At 48.6% G+C, this 18,165-nt stretch overlaps 1 protein-coding gene across 2 annotated transcripts in view; it reads left to right on the top strand.

The window, feature by feature from the left end:
* The window catches only part of syt7a (synaptotagmin VIIa), a 49,512-nt gene extending 35,564 nt beyond the window's left edge, over window positions 1–13,948 (top strand). The window contains exons 7-13 of one of the 2 annotated variants that reach the window (XM_029841733.1): window positions 1,534–1,665; window positions 8,979–9,081; window positions 10,726–10,993; window positions 11,614–11,783; window positions 12,271–12,385; window positions 12,810–13,009; window positions 13,112–13,948. In XM_029841733.1, the coding sequence (XP_029697593.1) occupies window positions 1,534–1,665; window positions 8,979–9,081; window positions 10,726–10,993; window positions 11,614–11,783; window positions 12,271–12,385; window positions 12,810–13,009; window positions 13,112–13,216 (1,093 nt within the window). In that variant the 3' untranslated portion in view covers window positions 13,217–13,948. The remainder of the gene's footprint in view (window positions 1–1,533; window positions 1,666–8,978; window positions 9,082–10,725; window positions 10,994–11,613; window positions 11,784–12,270; window positions 12,386–12,809; window positions 13,010–13,111) is intronic. The other variant, XM_011607591.2, reaches the window with a different exon arrangement.
* The last annotated feature ends 4,217 nt before the right edge of the window (window positions 13,949–18,165 follow it).

Raw genomic sequence — 18,165 nt, 5'->3', positions numbered from 1 at the left:
AATGCTGGGACTTCTAGTGTTAATAGAGGTGAACGCTGTTCGTTTCAGTCCCGGCCCCCCTCCCCCACCGGCTGAATTATGGCCAAGTGAATGTCCTGATGTCACTGACACAGGTTCCATCTTTTTCTAACCAAATGTCTCTCCTGGGTGATTGGTCTTCATGCCGTTTTGGCGACAGAATCAATAATCAATTTATTGATGTCCGTTGCCACCCTCGCTTTAACGCTCGTTGCATTGATTAAAACGTCTCATTGGTGTTTTTGAGTGTAAATGCTCAATTTTAAAGTTACTGAGGGATGTATGGGAGGATGGTGACCTAATCCGAAACACAACCCTATAGTTCTAAAACTAGTCTGCATCCGATGATGATGCACCCGGAACGGCATTGACATTTATAGAGCAACTCCCCCCCACCCCCCCGCTATAACCCAATACTAGATGGGTTCCTGTCACATCGTTGTGGATAGCATATGTATGCTGAGGTGTGACCTGAGTCTCTGACAGGTTTAGAATGGGATTTGACCAGTATGGTTACTATACAACCTGATTTAGCCAGTAAAAACGGGTCTAAATGCATAGAAACATGTTGGTGCCAAAGAGAGCATTTCATTAGAAGGCTAAAGCTAAGCTACCAGATTTCAAAACAAACATTTAAATCATTTTCTGAAAGGTTAACTTGAGGTGAAAATGAAAAACCAGCCAACGAAGAGGCATTTGAGTTAATCTGACATATAATATTGGCGCTTACACACAAAACAGGGAGCTTATTTAAACAAGGCTTCAAGCACAGCTCTGATGGCATTTCAGAGAACTTTTGCCTGGTGGCAGCTGCAGACTTTCATTTGGGGGTATTAAGCTGTAGAACCCTGGGTTTGGGTGACGGGAGTGCCGGCCTGGTGAGACGGCCGGGAATTAAAGTGTAGGGGGATAGAAACGAGGCGGGAAAGGGGATTTAGGAAGGAGCACGTGAAGCGTAGTAGAATTGATGAAACGAGAAGAGCGCGACACGGCGAGCGAGAGAGCGCTGACCCAGAAAACGGTGAACCTCGCGGCTCACCTCAAGACAGTGTCGCTCAAATAGAAACAATTAGTCCAGATCCTCTTAATGAGGTTTAATTAAATCTTAACTGGAGGAAGACAATGGGAGAGGTGAATGTGGAGGGAAAGCAGGTTGGACGAGCTCCGTAAGTCAGGGAGCGCTGCGTGCGTGCGTTCGTGCGTGCGTGCGTGCTTAAATATCGCGCTCATTAACCAATCAGCAGGACTTCCTTTAGTTATTTGTTGTTTGGATGATGTAAACACGCCGGGTCACCTTATTAAAAGAAGAGCGTTGTTGAGACTTTGGCCTTTAAGAATCCATCTTAATATCCTTCCCTGGACTGTATTACTGCTGGGGGGGGGGGTTTATTCCTCTTGTGTTTCCTGTCTGGACCTGAAATGACCTCTCTTCTCCCCCTCTGTCCCCTCTGCGCCACCCCCGTGTCCGATTGTCCTCTCGCCTGTCTGTTTTCTGTTTGTCTCGGCGGGAGCCAGCGAAGGGAAGATGGTGGTCCTGGCTCTGGCCATCGGCGTGGCCGAGCAAGACGACTTTGCCAATATCCCTGACCTGCAGGAAGCGGCGCAGGCAGCACCGCCAGCCAATCAGGAAGCGCCTCCCGAGAAGAGGTACCGAGCGACGCACGAGTGCTTGTTGTGTGTGACAGAACGGGAGTGCAACATGACGGCACGCGGCAGAATCCATGTCGTAGGCGGTTTCGGGAATGGTGGTAGTGGAGGGTGGTTGTGCCGCCCTGGAGCGGCGCCACAGTTCAGCAGCGTTGTGGATAAAAGCTCGGTTAAATGTGGCCTAACGCTGCGATAAGTAAACACATAAAGCAATTTGGTTGTTAGCTGTAAAGCAGTAATGAGCTCATAAATCACAGCGCGCTGCATTTATGACTAAACTTTCATGTGGGTGAATAAAGCGGCGCCTTCTCCCGCCAGTGGTCTCGTTCCTCCTGACCGGGATGCAAAGCTCGCATCCGGCTCCAACATCCTCATCCAACACTCCCGCTTCACTAAGACCTCCCTCTGCTAATTGTCGGATCTTCTCTTTGTTTTTCCCTGTTTTTATCCTCTCCAAACCTTTATGCCTCCCGCGTTCCTCTTTTCCCCTCCCGCTCATTAGCTTCCTTCAATCATCCTCTGCTGCTCCGAGCGTCCCGTCTCGGCAGCTCCTCCGAGGGCCCGGAGAGCCTCCTCATTATTCCACGACGTGGTAGACGCTTACATAAACATGCTGCTAAAAATAAACCTTTTCCTTGGCACCTTACGCGCTACGAGCCAAAACATTTCCCCTCATCTACTATCTGAGAATGTTCTCGTCTCCCAACCGCCCAAAATAATTTGTTTAGCGTTCTCTTCAGGAAATGGATCTTTTCTTTCCTCCATTCACAACTAATAAATGTCTGCACAACAATGGCGCTGTCGCGTCTGACAGCCCGACCGTCTAAGACCACAAAGACAGATATGAAATCCCTTCTTTGGTCCGACGGCAGGCAGATGCGACACACTCGGCTTCCCCTGCGGTCCAATTAGGTCATTTAAACCTCACTCTGATTCCGTGGAGAATCGGGAGACAATTTGGAGATTACGTAATAAATGGAACCAAAATAGCAGGGCAGGGCGAACAAATTCTGATTTACTCGCCACGCCAATTACTCCTCATTCACAAGTGTTTCATCGGTTTGACATGTGTTTTTTTTAAAAGAGCGGCTCCTGTAATTACAATCCAGTCGGTAAACGTTTTCTTATCAAGGCGTTTCAGCTGCAGGGAGACATTTGCCGGGCCTCTTGTGTTTTGTGCTCTCAAAGCTAATAAAATAGCTTTTATTCGGTGTAAAATGTGCTGTATGAAGGGATTTTTTTCCCCCCCCCGGCCCTATTCCTGTGCGTGCTCCATGGATTTGCACAAGCACGAGGCTATTCTTTGAGCAAGAACGCCGCCTCTGCGTGAAGATCCCCCTTCTGCTTTGATCAGGACTCCTGAGGATTTCCAGCGGAGCGGTTGCATGTTTCAGCCATGACAGAATGACTGACGCACCAAGCCCCAAACGCATCATGTTGCCTGGCGATGGGCTTTAAATTCAAATCTATAATAAGGTAAATGATTTAGGCCGGAGGCTAAATTTAGAGAGCTGCTATGCCATCACTTTACCTGAAATGCAACGTGTTAGCGTGCTGCTTGTATATAATTCCCTGCACTATAAGCGCTGACTTCACAGATGTCTGACCGTGATTGAATCAGTCACACTCCTGCCATACTGCTGGTTCTGACCGAGGCTCTCCAGTCTGCAGAGGCAAAGCGCTGCTTCTTCATCCGCTCTCCAGACACCCCTGTGATGTCTCTGCCATCGCGCTCCGTGGATCCATCCCGAGTCCATCACTCATCTCCACGCGTGCATTGCTGCATGGTTTATGATTTCACTTAGGTAAACAGGAGCAGCGAATTAATGTAGACAAGGAACGAGCATCTAGCTTACGCGACGATTTTTAAAAAGCATGTATGTGCTGCGTAATGTAGCCATTTTATCTCTGGATCTTCCAGACATCCGTTAGTTTCAGAAACTAGAAACATCTGAAACTAGTTCAAGGCTAAATAACCTTGTGAACAGGCTCGTAGATGAGGGGTAGTTAAAGATAACGGTAAGAGCACAGCTTGTTTTGCAGTGGCCGCGTGTCACCGCCCGGCCCGGCCCGGTCCAAGGCGAGCTAAGGCGCTATTCCGCTCCCGCTCCCACAGCCCGGGTGGGCGTTTATTCTCCAGCTGCAGCGGACCGCCGTTTCTTTCAAGGTTGAGGGAAAGTTAAAGACCCTTCATTTAAAATAAACAGCACAGGGAGCCACACGTGCTAGCGTGTTAACGTAGACTCATTTATGAACCGCGGGTCTTGGAAAGCTCAACCGTGATGTAAGATATGGCTTGTTAATGCCTCATTGGTATTCAGAACTCTGTTGCGATTCGCTGAACCTATACAGTAGGTTCTCCTCCAGTGTTTCTATAAAGGGAACCCGCGGTCCCAGAGAGCTTTGGAACTAGATCACTCTCTGAGCGTCAAGCCAGCCGTCCAATCAGAGTGTGAGTTTAGGACAGGAGAGGCGGGCTTTGCTTTCCTTTTGCCACATTAACATTCAATCCACTGGCCTGTAGTCCTTCAATTATTCATCCATCCATGTTACATCACTTGTTTTGAGCCACTGGAGTTCTTCCCCAACACATATGGGGAAAATATGTTTATACGCTGCTGCAAACGGGCTCTGATCCGGTTCTCTGATTGTCTCTTAATTGCTCTCTGGTTTGTGTAAGACTGCTCTGTAATTTATGAGCTTATTGCTTAACTTGAAATGAAAGGCGATGACAAATGCAGTGTTTGGCGGCGGTTATGACCTTTCACTTAAATCAATATAAATGGCTGTTTATTCGAGATCATGGAATTATGTTTGCAGAATAACTGCATTAGCCGAGGGGGAGTTCGATGTGAAGGACGCGTGTTGGGGCTAATGCTACGCTAGGTTTTTCTGCAGTCACAGAGGCTGTTTTAGAAGTTTATGTCAAATGTGCCGTATAGAAGCACATTATAATAGCACAGTTATTCATTACAGGATGATCTCATGATGTCTGATTGCTTTTTAAAGCACCTGAACCGGTCGTCTATAACCACCACTGTCCAGCGTTACGAGCATTAATAATGAATTAGATTCGCGTTCATAACATAAAAATCACTCACAGACATGGGTTTTGCAGAAAGTGTTGCAAATTGTAAAATTTGTGTCGGGGGAGGGGAGAGGTGATTAAACGGTGATTATGGTTTTCATTTATTGGGACGTGGCGGTAAACGGTAACCTTTTGGGTAAATGAATAAGAGGCCTCGTTAAAACGGCTTCCAGATGATGTAATCTGTGCTTGTACATAAACAAGTAAATTGATTATTCTATGCTCTGCTAGTCTGACACGGCGCTCCTCCTGTGACAGGGGCTTTAAGAGCCCGAGTAATCGGCGGCGGTCCTCCGGGGCTCCAGTTACGGCTCTCCCTGAGGCCCTGGCTCCCCATGGCCCCCACACACAGGCTGACATCACTGGGGGGGGGGGGGGGGGGGGAGAAGGGGAGGGGTAGATAGGGCCAAGGCAGAAAAGAGTCAAATTAAGAGCATTCGTAGATAAAGCATGCGTCGAGGGAGGCAGATAAGCAAAAAGGCCACATGATAAATTAATTTCGGTGTTTTTATTGTGCCCGTCAATGCGCGGCTGCACCCAGCAGGTGCACGCTGCTGCTCGTGCACAGCTGGGATATGGTGGTTGGAGTCACACATTCAGGGCCAATCTTTTATTTAAACAGGATCCAGGGAGTTTGTCAGACTCCTAATTGGAGTTTTGATTGACTTCTAAACAATTTGCATGAGCTGACGCGCTGGAATTCCCCTGAAAGTGACTTTAATCGAGCCCAGAGACGCACGAGTGTTTGCGGAGGGGGTTGCAAGGGAACCTCCCATGATGCTCTCTTGAAAATGGGATTTTAGTAAACGCTGCTATTTTAGACTCATTTACAGCCCCGATGTCCAGGAAGTAAATTGGATAATAGCAAAAACATCCAGATTCATTTATCCGTCTGAGAAGGGAAGCGTGGGGCTAACTGGTCCACTCTGGCATCAGCGCTTGGGTGGTGGGAGCGGCGCCGTTTGTGACTGCGAGTTTCCCGGAAGTACGGCGCGGCCCCCGACGAGCGAGATAGCTGGTGGGTGGTGATGAAACCGAGCGTCGACGTTGGGATGCATCGGGTCGGGTTGTGTGTGACATGCTCGGGAATGGGTGCGGGGCGGGGGGGGGAATGGCAGGGATGGTGGGTTTCTGGATGGGGTGGGGGGGCTTTCTTTCCCGCGTCTCTCTCCAGCCTTGAAGCGGAGTGTCTTCCCTCCCCTCTCCCCCTCTCTTCGACCTGCTGGCCCTCGGTCAGGTAACAAAACAGGATAGTATCACAGGACGGTGAAACCCAAAGTGGCCCCGCCTGCCTCCATATGTCTGCTCATGTGAGTGTGTGTGTGAGGCGCTCACCCGTACCTGTCATATATCCTAAATACCTTCTTCGTTGTCTGTGTTTGCCTGTTTGCTGCACCCCTCCCAACACACACTTCCCTTCACGCCCACTCCCAATAACCTCTCATCACACACTCCAAACCCCCATACGTACGGTCTGTGTTGCTGGAGCCGTTGCCATGCCAACAGCCCACTTTCCCTAGGTGGGAAAGGATCTGATCCGAGTCCACTCTGCCTCCTTCTGGAAACGGTGGACAACTGCAGGCTTAAAAGCAGCTATTTCCTGATCAAAACCTGCCCAAAGAGCTTTAAAAGCGAAGCGTTGGCACCAAAACGGAGCCGCCGGATTCCAACCATCTGCCACGAGCATTGCTGCTATTTTAAGTCTTTAATTAATAAATAAAAACTCCCTGAGTTATTTTTTTCTGATTGGATTGGTAATTTTCTGTGGCGGAAGCCGCCTAGAGCAGCGCACCACCCTGAGGTGCTGCAGGGCTCCGCAGCTCTTTACCTGAGAACGCTGAAGCGCTGAATGGTGCATGAAGGAGAATGAATAATTGAAGACGTCCCCCCCCCCCCTTACTGGTAATTGTGAGGAGGTGGAGGAGGGAGCTGCTTCCAGGCCTTCCAGCCTTTCTCCGTGCTTCAGAGCTCTTTTTGAGTTCCATCAAGTCTCACACGCTGTTTGCCTGCGATTTTAAAAAAAGAAGGAAACAGACGCCTGGAAATGAAATCACCTCCCTTGGCAACTAACACAACTAACACCAACTGATGAATATTCCCGTCCCCTCTCGAAACAGCTCCAGTTCCTCGCTGGTTGAAGTGATTGTTTGCTTGTTACGTTTGCCTGCTTTTTCCGTCTGTCTATTTGTCAGTACACCCCCCCCCCCCACACCTCCCCCAGTTCTGTCTATGTCTTCTGCAAAAAAAAACCCAACAAATGTACACATTTTTGCATTCAGTGTCAATTCTCCATTCAAATTTGCAGTTTAGAGCACTCAAGAAAAAGGCAAAAAAAAAAAAAAACGAGCAAACAAAAATGAGCAAACGATGAAAGAAGCTTTCTCTCTGCTGGCCAGACAGACAGACAGACGTTCTCTGGGCTCCTTGTTCCAGCCTGACTGAGGCATTGAGTGACCTCTACTTGCATATATCCCATATGCACATGTAGCCAATGCCAGTTTGCGCTTTGGCCCCCCCCCCCCGACCCCCCTCCTTTTCCCCAGCCCCCACTTTTAGAGTGTTGCTAAATGGTCAGAAAATCCGACTAGTTGACTCTCAGCTGACTGTTGATCCTCCATTTCTACCAACAGCCTCTTTTGTGACACTCTAAATGTGCATTTCCCACCTTCTTTCTCCTCGTCCCCTTTTTGTGTTTTAACCAGACTCATATTTTAGTCCGACGCATCTCCTCCATGCTCCTTCATTAGGTGTCTCCTCACAAAGAGCATTTCTCTGTTGGCGGTGATCAATTGTATTTATTGTCTCTTTCTTTCCTTCTTTGTGCTCTCTCTCCCTTTAGCATGTCGTTTGTCTCCTGTTAGATAACCTGTGTGTGCGTAGCTCTTTAATTTCCTTTTCTCTCTCTTTCTTTTGGATATTCCTCTGACTGACCGAACTAAGCCTCTCTTGTGTTTCCAGGCTTTCCTTTCTTCCTTTCTTCCCTCTCTTTTCTTGCAGCTCTACTTTTTCTCTCTAACGTGCTGGTGTTTGTAACGATCTCGCTCTGTTCCTATTTTCTTTTTTGTGACCTCTCTGTTCATGCTATTAATACTTGCTATCTCTTCTTACACAGATAAATAATTTCAGCTAGCTTTTTCTCTTTTCTTACATTACTTGTTGAACTCTTCTCTCCAGCTTTTATGATTTTTATCTGTTCTGTTTGTGTTTGTCTGCATTCTTTCTGCGTCCGCTCGTCTCTTTTCGATCTCTTTGTGTTTCTCCTCCTCTTCTTCCTCTCCTTCACTATTTACCGTTCTTTTATTGCCTAACAGTGTTTCAGTGTTTGGCCGCTCCATTGTGCCTTGACCAGTCATCTATGGAGTGCTGTTCGTCCAATGAGTCACATCACATTGGCCCTGGACTTTGTATTTTCTGTCTTCCTTTGTTCTCATAAGATTAGTTCTGTTAATCGTTCCGTTATTTTGAATTCTCTGTGACTCTTCTTCCTCTCACGATGTATGAACATGGAGGTATTTTCTCCCACAATGCTTGTCCCTCTTTAACTTTTATGTTTTTTAACTCTCCTTGTGTGAAGAAACTAAAATCACTCTCTAACATTTTGTATTAACTCTGCCATGGGAGATCTCTGCTCTGCTTGAATTAATATTTTGTGTTTCAATGCCGTTTATTCATAAACTCACTCGTTACAAATGTCTCCCTGCTCTTCTCTATGTTGTCCTCAGCGACGTTCTGTTGCTGTTTGTCCTTAATCACGTGTGTCCTGTCGGCGTCGAAGGGTTTAACCTACCCTCCGAGGTGTTGCCGGATAATTGGACAGTTTTAAATTCAGCACTTCTGTTTTTGTGTTCTGTTCTGTCTGAAAATCTGTCATGGATGTTTGCCACCCTGGACACATTTATAGTCGTCTCACACTCATCGGACACGGTTCCATCAAACACCTCTCGCCGCATCAAGCGTCCTCAGTTCGAGATCCCACCGTTTCATCTTCAGCAGACTTTATTTTGGCTAGAAAGAGGCCCGGTCCACTCTGAAGGGACATCTATCCCAGCAAACCTGGACCCAAACCATTGTTTCAGTTAGACGGTTTTCACGTGCCAAACAGGTGGAGGTCGGACTCTCCCGTGTGCTCGGCCCCTCTCCTTATTTTTCGGGGGACATCAGTTAGCGTCTCAGCGCATGTCCACGCCGTTTTCCTTCCAGGTCATCATCTGTGTTTTATTTACAGGGGCAACAAACCGGCTAACAGCCCCAAGGGACAACCCCCTGATGCTGATGGCCACTCCTCTGTGACTGACCTGGCCAACTCTCTCACCGGGGATATGGTGATGGTAAGGTCCTCTGTTCCGCCAGATCTCCCCCCAGCGTCCTACAACAGTAGCAGCAAAGGTGCTAAACAAGTAATAAACATTAGCTTCAAACCTTCAGACCTGCGCTCTTTAATTAATATTCCACAAGCTCTAGTTGCTGAAGGTCTGATTGCATCCATTACCGCCCTACAGCATCGGTGGGGATGTTCATAACATTTGAATAATTCCGCACTTTGAGTCTTGGTGCGTTATTATGACCTTTATCCTCGTAGCCAACAGTTGTCTGCCGTAACTCTGCAGCCACTCAAGGTTTTTAACCACCCTGTGATCTTAACTGAAGGTTAATTTGGAAGCGGCTGCAGGGGAATTCTTATCACCCCAACGTGTTTCCCTGCAGTCGCCGTTTGGGCTCTTGGCGAAGCTCGTTAATCTCGTTTCGGCCAACAGTTTGAAGCAGCTTCACCATCTCAGTGCATGAATGATTGACACATTCAGGATATTTTCTCTGTTATTGGAAACTGATGGAGGGTCAGAACCATCACTCTGATCCAGGGTTCATCGTGGTGACACTGAGGTTAATGGAACAGGTCTGAAATTTTCATGCCTTAAAACGACTTTTGACTGAAGTTTCAACTTTGATTTGATCCAGTCCTAGAAATTGACGCGTCCTTGAGGTGACGGCTGCACTTGACATTGTAGAATTCTGACTCTCTCCAGAACTTTGGTCCGTGAATCAGAACGCCAACTGTGAGCCAGCAGTGATCAGCCGGTATTACCTAATTATTGCTCCTTTGAGAGCCCCAAACGGATGCAAACGCCTCCAAGTAAAACGCGAAACCAGCCGAGCGGAGCGACAGCGCCGATGCTTTTCGTTCTGCACCCGCACCCCTCTGGCTCGGCGACGTGGGACTGCAGCTGCAGACTCATCCTCCAGCTTTGAAGGTCCACGTAACATCACCATAATTGAAAAATAAACACAGGCCGTTTCCCACGGTGGCAGTCAAGCGAGACGATCCATCCAAGGTGACTCGCATGCTAAAGTGGGCTCGAGATATTTCACACTTTCCCTGGCTGTCGGCTCTAAAACCCGTATTGACAGAAACTGAGTCGGCGGCAGTTTGTCATTTTCTAAAAGACAGTGCGGCCGAACCAGCGGTTTCAGGCTGCTCTCCGACTGACTGCTGCTCTCAAACCCGGCGCTCGTTGTCAGCTGAGGATCGGTGCACGTCTTATCCAGCCAAACCCCCCCCCCCAAAAGCAAGACTTCTGTCTTTAGAGAGAAAACAATAAAGGACGCTGACAGATGGCGCAGAGATGAAGACGCCAGAAAGACGAGAACGCCAACCTCGAGCTGCGTTCCGTCCCTTCCGTCTTCCTCTGCGGTCTGTCAGACGGTGTCCTTCAAGTGAGCAGCAGTGATACAGCAGTTGGGGGGGGGGTGGGGAGGGGGGGCAAGGGTGGTCCGAGGCTCTGAGCGCCTTCTGGTTCGCTGATTTCGCACTAAATAAGACGCCGTCGTCTTAACACCATGCTGGTCACTGTGCTTTTAAGGTAATTCAGCGCTAACATCTGCACCCCCCCACCCCCCTCCACAGCCATCGTGCACGTGCCCGTGCTGATATTACGGAGCCTGATATTCACGTGAGCGCGCCTGTCGCCCCGCAGCTGTCTCCAGGATCTGAGGACGACGACGGCGAAGGGCCCATCAGCGAGAAGCTGGGCCGGATCCAGTTCAGCATAGGCTACAGCTTCCAGAACACCACCCTCACCGTCAAGGTGCTCCGAGGCCAGGAGCTGCCCGCAAAGGATTTCTCCGGGACCTCCGACCCCTTCGTCAAAATCTACCTGCTGCCCGACAAAAAGCACAAGCTGGAGACCAAGGTCAAGCGGAAGAACCTCAACCCGCACTGGAACGAAACCTTCCTGTTCGAGGGTACGTCTCAGTCCGCTGAGCCCGGATCTTCCTCAACAGGGTTTTTATTCTGTTTTTTTTTTCCTGGCTTCATAATTCTCACACTTTTAATTCAGCGCCTGGACTTAATGATTCCTTTCAGTTAATAACAAAATATTAATGGCGTTCATTCACGCAGGCGCCAGCACCGTGGCGCCGTCGGCGTTAATGCAGAAATAATTACAACCCACAGAAAACCTCATTTACATCATTTACATCTACAGCGACTTTTGCTCTCATTATTGGTAATAAAGATAATCAATGGCTTATTTTTGTGATTCGATTTGCAGTTTCTCCCCAGGTTTTTAAGAGAAACCAGCTAATGAGCTGTCACATAATGAGCGCCGCGCTCAGACTTCAGCATCGCATCTGTCTTATATTCTAGATGATGTCTCAGAAATATCCTGAGGTGTTGAAACGTGAATGAATTTGGTCTTCAGGACTCTTCCTCACGTGTGCTGAAGGGTCCTGCAGTTGATGAAATGGCCTTTGGCCTTTTACCCCAGTCATGTCCACCATGATGGGTGAAGATGACTCTGCCCTCTGTGTGCTCTCAGGAATATGGTCCCTATTTTCTGGAACTTTTCTCTCCTTTTTTTCAGGCTTTCCTTATGAAAAAGTGAGAGAGCGAACTCTGTACCTTCAGGTGTTGGACTACGATCGCTTCAGCAGAAATGACCCCATTGGAGAGGTGTCAATTCCCCTTAACAAGGTGGAACTGGGCCAGATAAAGACCTTCTGGAAGGAGCTGAAGCCCTGCAGTGATGGCAGCGTAAGAACGGAGCAGATAATTACCCGGCTGTGGTGTCTCGTGTTGGCTTTGCTCTTCACTTTGTGCTTTAAACAAAGTCATAAGTTAAAATGCACGCAGGGGGTCATTACCTCCAAAAAGGGCACCAATAACAGGTCCATAAACATCTCCTTTGAGATGGTTTAAGCTCACTTTTGGGGAGATCTCTTTTGCTTATCGACTACAGGTACAACACATTACGGCGTGGCAGGCCGCAGGAAGAGATCAAAGGTTAAATAACTCACAATTTAACTCTGGAACATGACAGTTCCAGCATGTAGGCTGGTCATTAGGCCTTCAGAAGAGCAGAAGAGGCAGGAATGTTAAAAGTTACAGACTCATTTAATGTTAATGAGCAATGTGGAGTCTGATACTCCATACTGTTATTCATCCTTGCACTGTGTGTGTGTGTGTGTGTGTGCGTGTGCGTGTGTGTGTGTGTGCGTGCGTGTGTGTGTGTGTTCGGCAGGGGAGACGAGGAGACCTGCTGGTGTCTCTCTGCTATAATCCCACAGCTAACACCATCACTGTGAACATCATCAAAGCACGCAATCTTAAAGCCATGGATATCGGGGGCACCTCAGGTACAGAACCCTTGTTTACTTAAGTTTTCCTCTCGTTCTCCTTGTATGACCCCCCTTCCCCCCCTCCCCATCACACTGGAAACTTCTGTGTTAGCATTTCCTGACCCGTCTGTGCCGAGGACACGGGGGCTGTCTGGCTGGCAGGCTGGGTTGCTCTGTAGATATCAGAGACTCCAAGGTGACATTACGTCAACTATCGCTGCCTCGCTATCTCTGTTTTCTTTCCTGTTCCTTCTCCTTCTGTATATCTAAGATGATCTCCAGCCTGCCGGCCAAATATGTGTCAGCTCAGTCTGGTAAATTGTCTGCCTGCATGCAGCCTTTGCTGCCTTCCCAGAGCGCCCCGCTCGTGGCTCCATTAAACTTCGCCCTGTCATTGTGGGACATCCGACCTCAGATCTTTGTCTCCTGCGAACTGCTGCAGATCCATACGTGAAGGTGTGGCTGATGCACAAAGACAAGCGCGTGGAGAAGAAGAAGACGGTGACGATGAAGCGCTGTCTCAACCCCGTCTTCAACGAGTCCTTCCCGTTTGACGTGCCCGCCCATGTGCTAAGGGAGACCACCATCATCATCACCGTCATGGACAAAGACAGGCTCAGCCGCAACGACGTCATCGGAAAGGCAAGTCCCAACATCCCCAACCGGAGATTTTCCCCCTTGAAGCATCTCTGGAGGGTTCAGATGGCAGCAGAAACACTTGTTTGATTGTTTCCCCTCTTTCAGATCTACCTATCATGGAAGAGCGGACCGGGGGAGGTGAAGCACTGGAAAGACATGCTCGCCCGGCCGCGCACCAACGTCGCCCAGTGGCACGCCCTCAAGGCCTGATCAGCCCCCAGCTCCCTCCGTGTTCCCATCCTTCCTTCCCCTTCCTCCTCCCATCCTTATGCACAAGACTGACTTGCTGCCAGGCTGCGAAACACGGGTACAATTAGCCATCTGCTCTCTTAAACCTTTAAAATCTTTTCTTTTTCCTGCCATACTCCTCTCTTCCCCTTCATCCCGTCGTGTCTTATCTTTCTGTGCCCCCCCCCCCCCCCCCCCCCCCCCACGCCATCTCTCTGACTGTCTGTATGTCACTCTGCCTCCTTGGTTCAGAGCTGCGCGGCAGCTCCTGATGCATTTAAGGTGCCAGTCCCCTGGGATCACAGTTTTGAGTAACAGTCTAATCTCATATAATCCTAATATGGCTATTTAAGGTAAACAACACTACTGTACGTACATGTACATAATAATGTATTTGATGTATAGATCGGTTGGCAACACACGTCTGGACTGCTGCGGTATCTTTTCCATCGCCTGTCTTCTCTTTCCCCGTCTCTGCTGTCTGCATCTGTGGCCCCGTCCTTATCGTCTGTCTCAAGTGTATCACATCCTCTCTCCATTCCAGCCCCCCCCCCCCCCCCCCTCCACCCAAGAGTGGTTTAATGTTCAGCTGAAGTTGTCAAAAGCGATCGATGCTCAGTGTGTGATGATCCCAGCTGACCTCCAGATGGAACTGTTGATACCGCTCTCTCTTCTCCCCCCCCCCCATCTTCTTCCTCCTTTCTCTTCCTCCGGCACAATATTAGTGGACTCTTCTTTCTGGACCCTTCCCCTCGCGCTCCCTTTGTCGTCCGTGTGCTGTGGGTGCCGTGCTGTAGCTCCAACAAAAATAGAGATGAAAAAAAAAAACATAAAAAGATGAATAAACAAACTGGACTTTCCGAGACTGGGAAAGCAAGAACAAAACGAACTTGTGAAATGGATCACTCCTGATTTTTCCAGACAAAAGGCTCCGATGGGAGGGAGAAAAAAGAAGATGAAGGATGAAGACACCCCAAAAATGATACGATGATGTCATTTTCACAGCCTCACCCACTATGGAAAACCAATTTTCAAATCTTCCAATGTAAAGTAGTGCACATACATTTGATATTGTGTGCACCCTTCTTCTCTTTAGTGATGAATCTTTGTGCGGCCCTGTGTCTTTTGTGTGCAGGTGGGGGTTGATCAGCATCACTGAGTATGTACCTGTTGCCGTGTGTGTGAGGGTGTGTGTACACAGGCGCCACACATTTTAAACTGGACAGAAATCTTCTCTTTTCTCTTTCTGGTCTTGTGCTCTTGTTGCTCTTCTTACTGCCATTGTTTCCCCATCCTCCTTGACCAGCGGGGAGATCTATCTGCACTTTTTTGAAAAATGTAACAACAATAATGGCGACGGTAGTTTTGATGCTAACTGTAGTCATGGTGAAAACAAAGGGAGGAGTATCTGAAAGGGGGAGCATCAGCTGGGGAGAGGAGGAGGTCCACGCTGGGATTCCAGGGTTTCGGAGATGAACTGGAGGACGAGGAGGGTGGATGCAGGGCTCTCATCCCCTTATTTGTCCTCTTTTTATGTTCCTTTATAGTTCACCTCATGTGTCAGGGACCAGACTCCTGCTGGCAGGCTGCGGGTGTCACAAATGTCAGGCGTGCATGGAAAGATGCAACTTGTCCTCCCGTCACGGGAGGCCGGTCAGGCCAACTGTGCTATTACACACTGCAGGAGAGTCCTGGGCGCAGCAGCGCAGACCTTATGACTCTAAAACCGACTCCAAAGCAACAAAGATGATAACAAGACTGATTTTTGCTCTTTTCTTCCCCCGCTCCTTTGTTGCTGACATTCTAATCTATACTGGTGAGCTATCGCAGTAGCAGAAGAGACATTATCTCATCCCTGAGTGCCTGAGAGCACTAAAGAGTCTGCTGGTAGCGGCCCCACATTCACAGGCTCTCGGTTCAGCTTGATATTTGCAGAACATAAATAAACAGTCTGCGCGCTGCAGCAGCCATTAAGAGACTCTTTGCTGCGCTCTGTTGTAACTCTCCCCTCTTTTGAAGTCTGACAGAAGTCCTGAAGCTTAAAGATGGTCAGCCCGGAGCCTTCCCCCGTGGTGTGAGACTTGGTGCTGGCTCTTCTCCACTCATCCAGGCCAGCACCTCTCGGAACAACTGGCCAGAAAGGAAGCCTCTGTTTTGACAGCCACCGCTGGCATTGCCACAGCACATTACACCTCTATTAGGTGGTCAGAAGGGAGCAGCGTCTCCGTCCCTGCAGCGGGGGCAGGGAGCGTTGGCGGAGATGAGACCGAGTCGACGCAGACCATCGAGTGATTTGTTACCACGACACAGATGGCTGCGGATAAAGTCGAACCGATCGGAGTTCGGCAGGAGTGTGAATATTCATGAATCGGTCCCAGTTTCGTCCACCATCAATTGTTGCCGGGTGAAATCGCCGCGCGTCAGGGTCCACGCTGCTTCGTCACCCGCGACCCTGCAAACTGGCAGATAGGCTCTTATTTTTAGTAACGTGATGCAGCAGATCCTCCAAGGTTGGCTGGAGGGCAGCAAGGTCAGGTTGTGCTTTTTAATAACTGCAGCCTGATGTGATTAGCCAGCATCGCTGTGCTTTGTGCAAAGGCAGGATATAAATGTGCATTCAAATGCAAAATGTCTTCTTTCAGAAGGACATTATGGGGCTATTCTGCCACTTGAGTTGACACTGTGAGGGAGATGATTGGACGGACATTTTGAATTATGACCAGGCAAATGGGTCTCTGGCGGTGAGTGTTGCAGAATCATGGAAGGATGCGTTTGCTCATTTTTGTGCTTGTACGTTTGTGGCCCGATCTGCTGCCTTCCTGCTGTTCATGCCGCACTTGTGTCAGTCAGGAGATGAGAAAACTGACTTTCACTGAGAGGGAGATGGAGTGCGACTTGATTCTTGCTGAACCACAGTTACTTTGCCTGGAGTCCTCCCGCATGGCTGAAGGAGAAGGCAGGAACATTTGGCGCTGCCAGGAACCAATGATACACACAGGCAAAACAGCCTCCAACCAAATAGTCCAAACAAAAGCTTATTTTTAAACGGAGCGTGTGCGACTCGGCGGCATGTGATTCACGAGAGCAGCCCCTCTTACCTCACAAAACCAACCGAGTGTAACGACCATGCTAATTTTCAAAGTAAACACAGACGAGTGTAGTTTGCACTTAAGTCAGAATCACCACAAGCAAAAGAAAACGAGTGTGGCTTGTAATGTGCCGGCTGCTCATTAATGTACAGTACAAATACAGTTGAGCGGCGGAGGAAGCCCAACCTGCCTGAATAGCTGCCTGCAGCCCCCCCCCCCCACCTGCCTACCGACCTGCTCGGCGCTCCCCAGCAGGGAAAAGCTTCTTCTAGTGTGAGTGGAGCAGATTCTTTACACACGTATGACTCTAGTGTGGTCAGGTTTGCATGGAGGGATGATTCATTGCACAGAAGTTATTGGTGCATTTCAGGCCCACATCTCCAAATATATCTCTCTAACGTAGCAGTCGGTGACGTTCAGCACCCCAGGTTGAGAAAAAATCTCTTTATGGAGCTGTGACAGATGCACATGAAGGAATTGGCCTTTATGGCAAGCCAGGATTCATGTAGGCGGCAAAATATGTCAGAAATCCTTCGACTCTTACAGCAATATTTCCTGGAAAATGGGCAAAAATGACTGGTGGTTCGCCGTCTGAGAGATGTCAGCTCTGAAGTTCACGTTTAAAAAGCAGCTTTTCTAAGTGGGAAATGTGTCCTGGTGATGAAACTGTTTTTTTTTTTAAATGTTAAAGAGGCAGATTCAAAGGAATTCAAGTGTGGTGGCACTGATGCACATTCTCGGGGTTAAGGAAGAACAGGCCCAGTGGGCTGTAATTCATCCCAGTTTATTTAGGAAGCTGCACACTCCATAAAATAACAGCAAGACCCAACATTATGTCCCGTCACTGCCAGCTCTCAAACTGCAGCACCATTAAAATTTATGGCCTGCTCTGAGCCAAACGGCATAAAGGAGAAAGCAATTTTCAAATCCAACTTTTATTACACTGCCACCTGTCTGCCATTTGGAAATGTATTGCTTTTTGTTGGCACCGGCGCTGGCAGCACTGACCTTCAACTACCCCGAGCTCATGAATACAGAATGGCGGTGACGCAGGAGGAGGCCACGCCGTCTCTGTCTCCCAGCGTGGCGTCACTGGCTGGCAAAGCCGACCCCAGACTTCATTTCAAACTTCACGGCAGACCAAAAGCTTTCAGCGGTCTTTATTTCCCTTTTCGTTAAACTAAATAAAAAGCCAGCCTTGGGTCTTCTGTGAAAACGGGAATAAATCACGCCGTCCTCTCGGGGTCGTATTTCTCCAACATTTGTTGAGATTTATGATAATAAACAATATTTTTGCATCGCATTTAGGCTAGGCGTAAGGTTCTAAACTCATATTTTACGCAGGAGGAGCTGCTAACGGTCCTCAAGCTAATTACGAAAAACTGAAAGAAATGCTGCAGTTTGCAGATGTTTACAGTCGGTGCTTAAGAGATCATTCTTAATTCTGTGCTTATTAAAATAGGAGGGAAGGAAGAAATGCAAACGAGCCAAACTCTAGTTTATTGACATTGTTCCTTAAGTAGCAGCAAAAGTTTTCTAATCTCAACTTACTGGAACAAAGCAAAAGTCAACGTTGTGCAGAGCAGCCGCCAGCAGACTCGCTAAACGAGTCCGATAACACGACTGGGCCCGGGGGGAAAGTAAACGCTGCTCAACGTTAGCCCAACATTTATTTTGAGGCAAAAGTTGAAAAGCAAGAGGGCAGATTTTGCCCGACTCGCATCTTCGGGCGACGAGCAGAAGCAAAAACAAGCCATCAACGCTTAAAATCAGCTCCGAAGCTCAGTAACAATGACAGATTCACCGCTCGGAACCAGCTGGAGCCTCCGAAAACACCAAATA

Source organism: Takifugu rubripes, chromosome 9 (genome assembly GCF_901000725.2).
Source record: "Takifugu rubripes chromosome 9, fTakRub1.2, whole genome shotgun sequence".
NCBI lineage: Eukaryota > Metazoa > Chordata > Actinopteri > Tetraodontiformes > Tetraodontidae > Takifugu > Takifugu rubripes.
The sequence above is the reverse complement of the archived record's forward strand: the minus strand, read 5'-3'. Positions and strand labels throughout refer to the sequence as shown.